The sequence below is a fragment of the Rhagoletis pomonella genome, unplaced genomic scaffold (assembly GCF_013731165.1).
Source record: "Rhagoletis pomonella isolate Grant_MI unplaced genomic scaffold, Rhpom_1.0 Rhpom_scaffold_00081, whole genome shotgun sequence".
NCBI classification, from domain to species: Eukaryota; Metazoa; Arthropoda; class Insecta; order Diptera; family Tephritidae; genus Rhagoletis; species Rhagoletis pomonella.
This window is the reverse complement of record NW_023458635.1, coordinates 192787-204161: the sequence shown is the minus strand read 5'-3', so window position 1 is coordinate 204161 and position 11375 is coordinate 192787. Positions and strand designations below refer to the sequence as shown.

Genomic DNA, 11375 nt, shown 5'->3' with positions numbered 1-11375 from the left:
GAACATTACATTTGAAAACTTACCAAAATTATTAAAAACAAGTAAGAAAGTTTAACTTCGGGCGGAGCCGAACATTAAATACCCGGCGCAAGTATACATGATAAGCCGGGGTGTATAAATTTTAAGTAAATTAGCGTCCTTAAATTTCGAAATATTGAAATTTCAAGCATTTCTGAAATTTACCGTTATATGAAAAGCGGCCGTAATTTTAGTCCGATTTCAACAATTTTTAACAGTTTGGTTTTATGTGGCAAGCACAATAACCGTACCGACTTTGGTACAAATTGCTAGAACGGTTAGCGAGATACATATATGTGATTATAAGTAGGCGGTGCCACGCCCATTTTCCAAAATTTTATCATAAACGCATTTCTTGGTAAAGAATTGTTGCAAGCATCAATTATGAATAAATTAGCTTTAATATTTAATGATCCATCGAGGATTTCGTATTTCTCTAAATTACCGTTATATGGGATGTGGGCGTGGTTATTGTCCGATTTTAAACATTTTCGGCCATTTGGTATGCTGTACCAGGGCCAACAACTGTGCCAAGTTTGGAAGAAATTGGTGCAGCGGTTATCAAGATATACACATGTAACAATAAGTGGGCTTGGCTACGCCCATTTTCCAAAAATTTTGAATATTCTTATTTTTCGTCTAAAAATCATTGCAAATATCAATTTGAGTGAATTATCTTCAGTAGTTACTAAAATATCGCAGTTTTCGTATTTCTGAAACTACCGTTATATGGGAGGTAGGCGTGGTTATTGTCCGATTTCGCCCATTTTCAATACGTCCGACGGACGGACGGACTAACAGACAGTCACCGCTTAATCGATTTCTCTTTTCATTCTGATCATTTATGTATACATTTGTCTATATCTATCTCGATTTGTTTTGCCTGTTACAAACAACCGATGTGTGAACAAAGTTATAATACCCTTGTCCACAAGTGCGATCGGGTATAAAAACAACAGGTCCCGACCTTTTGCATCTGTTTCTATGATCAGTGTGAAAGTGTTTGTTGACGCGGCGCTCTGAAAAGTAAAAATGTAATGCTAAAGTTTAAAAGAACGCCAAAAGCCATAGTATGGGTTTTCTTCTACAGGTCAGTTCTATACAAGGTTTAATTAAAAAAAATTTAATATGTTCAACTGATTAGAATTTAATGAAATATTCAAGTGAATTTTTTAATAAAAACAGTTTAAAGAAAATGTCATAAGTAATTTTCTCTAGGTTTCACCAATAAAAATTTATGTTTACTTCAAGATAATTGTATTTTAATACTAAATACTAATATACTAAATATTGAATATTTAATCCGACCGTGTATTGAAAGTTTTTCTGAAAATATTTTTTTAATAAATTTTTTTCTTTATGTTAATGTATATAGTTCATTTGAAAGCGAAAAGACTGATGAATTCATTTTAAGTTTTATATTTATTATTTAAAAACTTTTGGATATACGGTGTATAATCTGTTTTTTTTAATCACCATTTAAGCTACGAAAAGGCTGTGAATTGTTTTTTATACTAACAATTAATTTTTTTTTTAAACTACAAAATAAAGTTTTTTTATTATCATGAAATTAGACTATTTCTTATTTCGTCTCTTGGATTTCTAGAAATGTTTGCCGCATTAGTTTCCGCTTCCTCAATGTCCTCAGTATCCAATAAATGTATATCTTCTGTGGGAAATACTTCTGAAGATTGCAAATCGGGCTTAAATTGCAAACAAATAATGCACAAAGCGCAGCAAACGTTCATTATTGCTGAAATCCTTTGGGAGGCATAATGCAGTTCCCGTGCGGCCAAAAGACATCGAAACCTCCCTTTCAGCATTCCAAATACTCGTTCAATGATCGAACGCCCTTTGGCATGGCAGTTATTGAACCGGCATTCCGCTAAATTTTCGGCTGCGTTTCGATAAGGAGTTAACATCCATGGTTTCAGCGGATATCCTGAGTCACCTTAAATTATTTAATTCAATAAGTAATAAATAAAAGATACACAAGTATTATTTGCTGCTAACCAAGGTATCGTATCCCTCTCTCGCCATTGTCAAAACGAGATTGTAAAGCCCTTCTTTCACTGGACAGGTTCCATACATGAGAATCTTGGCATGTACCACCGTAACGCGCGTCAACAGCTCTAATTCTCATCTTGTGGTCACACATCTTAGAATTTTAATTTGAAACCTTTTGTTGAAAACTTGTATCATAATGCAATACTTACAACCATTGCATTCATACTGTGCTTCATTTTTCTATTATAGTACAAATGTTCATTCCTTGTTGATCTTATCATTTGTATATGTGTGCCATCTATTGCAAACAACACGCCCGGAATTCCACACTTTTCATAGAAATATAATTTCGCCTCTGTTTCCTCTGCGTCCGTACTTGCAAAATTAATGAGTTGTTGACAAAGCCTTTTCTCAATTGCTTTACACACTTCAATGAGGCAGCGTTACATGGATTGCTGAGAAAGGCCTACGTGTTGGTCGTGACCAATTTGGTGTTGGTATCCTCCTTGCCCCAATAATTTCAGTGCGGTGGCCAGCTTAATAATTGGGGGAATTGCTGTCAATTTTCGAGGAGTGCTTAACTCCGGCGTAAACGCATTTAGTACGTACCGAAACGCCTGCTTGTTTAGGCGGAAATTTTGCGCAAAACTGTAAAGGGATAATTATAAATACATAAAATATAGTCAGAAATAAAGCAATCCTTTTACCATTTATCATTGAGAGTGAATATGTTGGCCTTATCGTTCCGCCACTTGGTCTTCATCTGCTTCCAGCCATATCGCCACTGAATCCATTTATTTTAACATTAAATAAATTTAACACAACAATTGAGTTCTTAAATGCACAAACTTCGCAATCGCAATGTTAGCAATTTCATCTTCTTGTTTTGATTTTAGTTTCTTATCGAAGTTTATTGGAGAGAGGGCGACGAGGAAAGGGGAAGTGCACCGAGTTGCTCCTGCTTGGGCAACACGCTTTGTGCTCCCGTTCATCTGAGGACAACAACAATTGTGAACAAAAGAGTAGCTGTGTTTGAATGCGAGGGGCAATAGAAAAAGAGAAATCGCCGATAATAAGCAACAAAAGTTTCCGTGTCTATGAGTTGCATTCGATTTTCGATCTTCGCTGGTTATCGAATGTGAAATTCGTATTATGAGCTATGCAACCGTGTCGAAGTTTTCGTTGAGTATCGAATTTTCTGTCGAAGCAGTGTTGCCATTTTTGCCGTTTTCCGGCTAGATTTAGCCGGTTGGGATAGCAAACAGGCGGAGACATTTCGGTTTAGCCGGTAACCGATTTGTTAGCCGTTTTGTAGAAAAAATAGCCGTTTTTACCGAGTTTGCTACTTGCCTTATTTTCATAAAATTCAAATATATATGTTTCCATTTTTGACTAAGCGATCCAAAATCTGTTAGAAATGGCTACTAGCCTTATCGCGGAGAAAATTTTCATGACAGGCAGGGTTATATAAAATTGGGCCGATTTCGCTTCTTTTTATTTTAAACGAATATATGTATTTTTTCTAAAGAATGCCGTAGAGAGGATTTTCTTCATAAAATGTTTGTTATGAATGTCTTAAATTTATGCGTGAAGTTTTATTCGCAAACTTAGAAAATAGCACATTGTTTCACTGTTTGCTTAACACGCGTTCCCAGATAGCTCATATTCAATTCTGCCTTAATTACAAAACATCATTGTTGCTCACGCTTAAAGGTTTAAGGTAAGGGAAAAATTTATATTTTCAAGCACTATATACACATATGTATTTTTTTAAACAAAAGTTTTTTGCTGAGAACTTATTTAAATTCCAAAAACCGAAGGCCAACTTGAATTTAAGGAACCAACACTGAAATGCCTCAAAATGAAATTAAAAGAGCACACATTTTTAAGTAAAGCAAAACTCTCTGGGAAGACAATAGGTTTTTCGTCGAAAATCCAGCGAGAATTATCACTCAAAATATCAGATAGTAAGAAAAATGCTCCCAAATTCTCTCTCAAGTAGAGAAACTTGCAAATTACCGCACGAACGCAAACTTACTGGAATTTGCAAGTTTCCCCGCCAGCTAGTGTCCACGATTGCGTTCAAACATAAGAAATTTGTATAGAATTTTTGAAAATCTTTCAGAGGGGCAAAAAACAGGATCTACATGTTAGTCTGTTCCTTTGAACTTCGGACTAAAACCTGTGGAACTGTCTCAAGTGAGAGTAAAAGGAGAACAGATGCAGAAGTGGACGGGAACGCAAAAAGCACTATTTCCTGTAAAAACGTCAGTTGGTTTGTTTATATGTCATTTGTACAACACTGATTTGGCTGAAATATCACTAACTAATTATTAAAATCTATTCATATTCAAATATTTCTTTGTTTACTTCCATTTTTTTACAAATATAAGGTTCTTTACTTACAACGCTTTCTGATTTTGTTTGCACATGCAAATCAGCTGATCGTTTGACACTTTTCATGAACTTACAGGAAAAAAACTCCGGACTAAATCCTGTAAGTTCTGACTAGGAACAGTTGCTCAGTTACTCTCTCAAAAGTGTTCCCACTTACAGATTTTATCTCAATAGGAACGACTTCCTGTAAGTTCTGGCTAAATCCTGTAAAGCGGACTGCTATTGGAACAGACCATGTCATTTCTTGTTAGTCCGACTTTCTTCAACATACGTTTCAATTTCTTTGTTGCAGTAACTGTAGGGTTTCCTATATCGATTCTGGTTTAGATTGCATTCCGATTACGAATACAGTTATTTTCAGCCGAGTACCTTTCAAATCATTGGAATTAACTAAATTAATTCAGTAAACAAGTATTTACTTACATTTTTCATTTTAAAATCGCTGAAATTAGTAAATTTTTAAATTTAACGAATTTGTTTACTTGAATTATCGTCGACAAAAAATCCAACTATTTGCAAATTTTTTTTCCAGCTTGAATTTGCAACTTCTCTCCAATAACTAGTATTTCTACTTGTGATTTATTTAAATAAAGCATGTTAAATTTAGTCGAAACTGTTTAGCCGTTTTTAACCGGTTTTTTTGCCAATTTAGCCGGTTGGTCCAAAAAGTTCTGGTAACACTGTGCCGCACAGAATTTTGCTTTCGATGCTGTAGCGAAGTGATAGAAAATTGTGAAAAATGTATGATTTTGCTTTTGTTTTCTTACTCTTTGGCGGCTAGACACTAATTTTAAACAATTATTAATTTTTTGCAGGTATAACATCGTGAATACTAAACACAAGCTTGAAAGGCTGGTTTCCCAGAAAATCCCAACAATAAGTTGGCACGATCTCTGAGAACAAAATCTTAGAACTGTTGATAGTTTTAGGCCCAATTTCAGATGGCCTATTTAAGTAGAGATTTTTGATTAACTTCAACAATTAATTTTCAGACCAAACATTTAAACTGCACTTAAATGACCACTATTGGCAATTTAAATATGAGATATGCAGCCCTGTGTTTGTACTAAACGACCAAGATTAATAGATAGGTTTGTTATGCACGCCACAAAGCTCCTGCCGGCACTCACAAAAGAAATGAACACCATCAATTTGTATTCAACGAACGTTGACGTTATCACCGTTGAAAAGTTGCTTGTTTATTTCACTGAAATAATATATAGTATAAAGCTTGGAACACATTGGAAACGACGGGCTACGGACCACAGCTGTCAAATTATTTTAACACGTACTCTTAATTGGGGACACGATATCGAACAGATAGTATCGATATGGTACTCATTTAAAGTATCGCTTTAAAAATATCGGGTACCCCTTAATATCGGAATAAAAAGACTCGATATTCCAAATATCGATACCAAAATCCCAAAAATTTATCTGAATATAGGTCTCGTATATAGGCCGCTGTGGTGTAATGGTTAGAAGTGCGCAAAGCTTGAAAATTAAAAACAGCTTCCCAATAAAACATAATCGCCGTTCAGAGTCGACCTAAAACTGTAGGGACCCCTTTTGTGCCACAACATTAAGGCGCGAGCGACAAATCGGAGGAGAATCTCGGTCAAACACTAATGGGCTGTTTTTGCTTACGCGTAAAAGCACATTTAGCGCATTTAGCTCTAAATGCTACTCTAAATGTACATTTATCCATACAAAATTCGTCACCTAAATGCAACTAAATGCAACTCCATTTTTGCATTTAGAATCTAAATGCTAAAAGCAACCCTGTGATCTTCCAAAATTTCCACGATTCGAACATGGGTTAATGAGAAGAAGTGGCAACATTGCTTTTTCGAGTATACAGTCGCTAGCTGCGTTTCAGTGATCGCCGATCGAGATTTCATTTATTATTTTACATTAGTTGGATAAAGAAAAGTTACGCAAATTAAACATCGATATGATGCTGATAGAAATCTGGATTAATTTGTGATCAACTCTGTTTGTTTCCTAATTAAGTGTGGAAATTATAATTGACAGCACCGACAAATGAATATATACACAAACAAATGTTTGGTTATGGTTAAAACAATTCAAGTTTTTGTATTGAATTTTCGGTTTAGAATTTATTTTTTCATTTTCAGTAGGGATTTTTGGTCATTATCTTTTCCGTGAGAATTTATCGTAATAGATACGGATCTGAATAAGCGACTGGAACACGGCTGTTTGTCAAAAGCATACGATTTCGAACTCGCGTAAATGTACATTTGCTAAATGCGATAGCATGAACGCTCTTCGAAAACATATGTTCGAAAGTGCTAAATGTTGCATTTTAAATGCAGCAAAAACGCTGCATAACATATTGTGTAACAACACGTAGAGATTGAGGTGTTGACTTAAAACACCGAGGCCGCGGGTTCAAATTCCACCACATGCAATCCTAACTATATAACAAATTTCTGCTCTTTAAAGTCCAATTTATATCGGGAAGAATTGTTAATAACATTATCCTTGTAATGTGAGTTTATGCCATTCGATACGATACTAGGGTTCTGGTACTCGATTCCAAAAAAGATCGTTTTAAAACTATCGAGTAGAAAATATCGGTATCGAATGCTAAAAGTATCGATATGGTATCGTATCGTATCGAAATTCGTGTCCCTACTCTTACCGCAGAACTCCACAGGCAAACACCGATGGCCTAACAACTGTCATTTTGACGAGCAATATGATTGCAAGTTTTTGTGTGTGGGCACTTTGATGTCTTGAAATAAGCATTTGCCGCATGACGCCACCAGAAAACATTCTCTCAATTTCGGTGTTTAAAACTATTTAAATCTTTAAAAAACTTGCTGAATAATTTCCTTAAACGTAATCATAAATAATTTAATAGGGAACAGATTTGTATATTGAATTAATATCAAAATAACATCGATGTTACCACCAGCACGCTTTCTTTCAAATGAAAAAATGGCTGTCAAACTATCGAATTGCCTGCAATAGATGTCAAGCAATTTTGTGACATGGTTATCACGACATCAGAGATTTCCTGTGGAGACAGGCCCTTAAGTAGATAGGCGCGTATTCATAGTCCAGCAACTAAGTTGAAACGAACAAAGTTGCAACTTAAATTTAAGTACCAACTTAAAATTTACCTCTATTCATAGTCGCATTTCAGACTTCTACTAAGTAGTCTCGACTTAGTTTACGATATAGCACAACGAGTGTGAAAATGTATCTATTTTTCTTTACGATATTTTGGAAAAATTACATTTTTATTAAATAATGTCAAGTTTGATCATCCGTTTATGTAATTTTTATTTTCATTTTCTTGTTAATTGTGTGAAATAGCCAGAACGACCGCAGTGATGTGAAGTCGATGTTTATCGAAAGCATGCTGTGAAACATACAAATAGTAGATATCTAAATGTTATGCACAAATTTACTTTAAAAGAACTAGCGTGAAACTGACTTATTATTTGAGAATTTATCTAAATTATTCCAATTATAAAATTGTGATGTAGCTTTATTCATCTTCCTATTAAAATTGATCGATCTTTGTAAATTTTAATTGGAGATTACTCTCTATCTCTTATCTCTACCAACTTAATTTTTACATATTTCAACTGTTTTCCCTTAATTTGATAAAATACTTCTTCCTAGTTAAGACTTAGTTGCAGCTGCAGCCGAAACTAAATTTTAAATTGGTACTTAGCCAGAAAAGTCGAAACTGAGGCGACTATGAATAGCTTTAATTGTGACTTAGGGCCGGTTACTCAATGTCTGGTTAACACTAATCTCCGTTTAAACATCATTATCGACGTGTTCGGCTCCATGCATATAACATGGAGTCGGTAACGTCAATAACGATGTTTTACCGGAGATTAGTGTTAACCAGACATTGAGTAACCGGCCCTTAGAATAGTTTCGACTTGGTTGAGTACTAAATATGACTATGAATATGCGCCATTGTGATTTTTGGCCATTTTTGTAAGGGGTCCCTAGGGATCTATAGGGCGACTAGGTGGTCGGGGGTTTGCATTTTTGTGAATGGTTGTTCTTGTCCTCTCTAAAATGGGGGATCGGAGGCGCCACGGTTCCTCCCCCTTAGCACACCAACCAACGGCCATATTGGAAAGTCAACCCTAAAGAGACGCTGATGCGTATGTAACTTTGTCTCTTTTTTATTTTTTAGTTTTTAGCTCAAATAGCTCGTACGAAATGCGTATTTCTGCAGCTTATAATTCAACGTTCACGTTCGACATTTTACTCAAAATGAATTGTCTTAATTATTGTCAGGAGACAATTATCAGCGTTTTTGGAAATTAATACGTGTTCATTGTGCATACTTACAAGTGAAAAAAGAATCAGATGTTTTCCCGAAATGCCTCACAGTTGAGATCACCTGATCCTATGTGCTAAAGGGTTACACTGAATATATAAAAAAAAACTTCAAACGGACCCTGACAAAACCAGCAAGAAAAGTTCTATTAAATTTAGAAGTCATTGACCAAAATGCTTTAAAATATTACACTGCTATATAAGCATAGGAATTCGTTTAATTCAATGCATATTTGGCGAATTTTTAAGATTATTTCAATAACTTTAGTCTTTAAAACCTTTAAACACCCTGTCTAACATTTTGACAGGTTATTTCTACGTTTTTACAGGATATTACTATGTATTTTCCAGTCGATTTCCAGGCAGAAGAGGAACATTTGTCACTTGTATGTATGCACAATGTACGTGTTTCTTTAGTCTTAACAGCATTGTCCAATGTAAACGCGCAGTTACATACAGCCGATAGTATCGATAGTTTTAAAACATCGAAAATATTTTTTGAAAACACGAACCTTCGATATATGGATAGCATCGACGACATTTCCCCACCTCTTATTAAATTCGCCTTGGAGAAAGTTTATGTGTGTCGCAAAATAATTGTTAAAAAATCAGATCAGTGCGAATACAAGTTATAAATTTTTATTTGTATTTTAACCACATAGAAGCGAAATGTCGGACGGAGCAGGCAGTTGGTGTTTGATTGAAAGTGATCCCGGCGTATTCACGGAACTGATTCGTGAATTTGGTAAGAAAATTTGTAATGACTGGTATGCAACTTGCAAATTTTATTAAAATCCATTTTGATGGTCGACATAAAAGCATTGCTTTTGCTAATTAGACCCATAAAAAACTGCCCTCAAAATTACGCTAGTTCCATGTTTTGGTTCAATATAATCGAATGGTAGAGTGCTTATGTCAACATATACATATATGTGCATATTTTTGATTTATTCTACGCAGGCTGTGAAGGTGTGCAAGTGGAAGAAATCTGGAGCCTAGATCCCGACTTGTTTAAAGACCTTGAACCTATACATGGCTTGATTTTCCTATTCAAATGGGTCCAGGACGACGAGCCTACTGGTTCAGTCGTGAGGGATTATCGTTTAGATAACATTTTCTTCGCAAAACAAGTTATAAATAATGCTTGCGCTACGCAAGCCATACTAAGCATACTATTGAATTGCAATCACGAAGATATAAAATTGGGACCAACGCTTACTGAATTCAAAGAATTTTCGCAGTCATTTGACCCTTTGAATAAAGGTTTAACGCTTAGCAACGCACCGAAAATCCGTTCCGTTCACAATTCTTTTGCGCGACAAACCCTCTACGAGCTAGATACGAAAAATCAAAACAAAGATGACGACGTTTACCATTTTATTGGCTACATACCCATAAATGGACGTTTGTATGAGTTGGATGGTTTAAAAGAAGGACCGGTGGATTTGGGCCCTGCATCCCCTGATCAAAATTGGATCGACGTCATTCGCCCAATTATTGAGAAGCGCATGCAAAAGTACAGCGAAGGAGAAATCCATTTTAATCTTATGGCTCTTGTGTCTGATAGGTTGAAGATATATCAGCAAAAAATAGACAAGCTAATAGCAACCACCGATGATGCTATGGAGACAGACGATGATCGAGAGACTGAAATAGCTAAATTGCGTTCGAAAATAGAACACGAGGTCGAAAAAAGGAAACGATATAAGGTAGTATACTGTATATAAATTCCAAAGTCAATAAAGACCGCTTTTTTCAGATTGAGAATGTACGACGTAAGCATAACTATTTACCATTTATAGTGCAGTTACTAAAAATGTTGGGAGAACAAGGTCAGTTAGTGCCACTATATGAAAAAGCGAAACAACGTGCCGTAGAGAGAGAAGCTGCCGCCTCTAAATGCAAATCATAAACGTTTAACCGTACTCGGCTGCATTTTAAACTCTTAACACATTGGGACGTACGCATAAAACCTACCAAATTATTCTTCTTAAAATTTCAGATCTTTTACACGATTTGTTCAAATAAATTTAAGCGAAAGGTATGAAATTTTAAGAAAAAGCAATTGCTTAGTTTTTATGCATACGGCCCATTGTGTGTGTGTTTTAACGCTATATTCACGCATGTTAGTAATAAAGCCTAGTTATCTACATTCTTTTATATGCATATTTCTAACGTATTAACTACGGTGGAAGAATTTGTACAAGTTCGTTAATATTTTGGCGAAAGTTTGTGGAAATGCCAAATAAAGCTAAATATCTACAATAAAAACAAATGTTTTATTTAAAAAGTGCCTAACAGTAAATTAATTTTAATTATTAATTTTAATTAATTTGTTTTATTTGCAATATATTTCCATTATTGGCACTAATATATATAATATATAGTTTAATGTATATATATTTAATCTTCATTACAATATACTATGCAGATTTCATCGCGTTTTGCATTAATATGAAAGTATTGTATATAGGAATATTATGTTAATCAGTGATTTTGTCGGTTTATAAGTTTTATCCATTCATTTTAATATGGATTGATATTCAAGGGTTTTGAACCTAGTTTGGTGTTCTATATTTTAAATTGGGGGCGAGTATGTTTTATTAACTTACGAGTCT

At 34.9% G+C, this 11375-nt stretch overlaps 2 protein-coding genes across 3 annotated transcripts; one reads left to right on the top strand and one right to left on the bottom strand.

The window, feature by feature from the left end:
- Positions 1-1476: 1476 nt before the first annotated feature.
- Positions 1477-3164, bottom strand: LOC118749903 (putative nuclease HARBI1). The gene is made up of 4 exons (XM_036484669.1): positions 2733-3164; positions 2235-2673; positions 2032-2176; positions 1477-1969 (listed from the first exon to the last, which is right to left on the bottom strand). The coding sequence occupies exons 2-4, from the start codon at positions 2304-2306 to the stop codon at positions 1581-1583; spliced, it is 606 nt and encodes a 201-aa protein (XP_036340562.1). The 5' UTR covers positions 2307-2673; positions 2733-3164; the 3' UTR covers positions 1477-1580.
- Positions 3165-9306: 6142 nt separating this feature from the next.
- On the top strand, positions 9307-11033 carry LOC118749908 (ubiquitin carboxyl-terminal hydrolase isozyme L5-like). Of its 2 annotated transcripts, none has more exons than XM_036484675.1 (3): positions 9307-9502; positions 9718-10466; positions 10560-11033. In XM_036484675.1, the coding sequence occupies exons 1-3, from the start codon at positions 9427-9429 to the stop codon at positions 10569-10571; spliced, it is 837 nt and encodes a 278-aa protein (XP_036340568.1). In that variant the 5' UTR covers positions 9307-9426; the 3' UTR covers positions 10572-11033. The 2 variants fall into 2 exon arrangements, with proteins under 2 accessions (XP_036340568.1, XP_036340567.1); XM_036484674.1 differs by having other exon boundaries at positions 10517-11029.
- Positions 11034-11375: the final 342 nt, after the last annotated feature.

Excerpts from the sequence above, each read along its gene's own strand:
- LOC118749903 (XM_036484669.1), bottom strand. The coding sequence starts at position 2,306 with ATGATAAGATCAACAAGGAATGAACATTTGTACTATAATAGAAAAATG. Across the intron at positions 2,177-2,234 it reads ACAGTATGAATGCAATGGTT|ATGTGTGACCACAAGATGAG; the intron begins GTAAGTATTGCA and ends TAAAATTCTAAG. Across the intron at positions 1,970-2,031 it reads GAGAGGGATACGATACCTTG|GTGACTCAGGATATCCGCTG; the intron begins GTTAGCAGCAAA and ends AAATAATTTAAG.
- LOC118749908 (XM_036484674.1), top strand. The coding sequence starts at position 9,427 with ATGTCGGACGGAGCAGGCAGTTGGTGTTTGATTGAAAGTGATCCCGGC. Across the intron at positions 9,503-9,717 it reads GGAACTGATTCGTGAATTTG|GCTGTGAAGGTGTGCAAGTG; the intron begins GTAAGAAAATTT and ends TATTCTACGCAG. Across the intron at positions 10,467-10,516 it reads AAAAAAGGAAACGATATAAG|ATTGAGAATGTACGACGTAA; the intron begins GTAGTATACTGT and ends CGCTTTTTTCAG.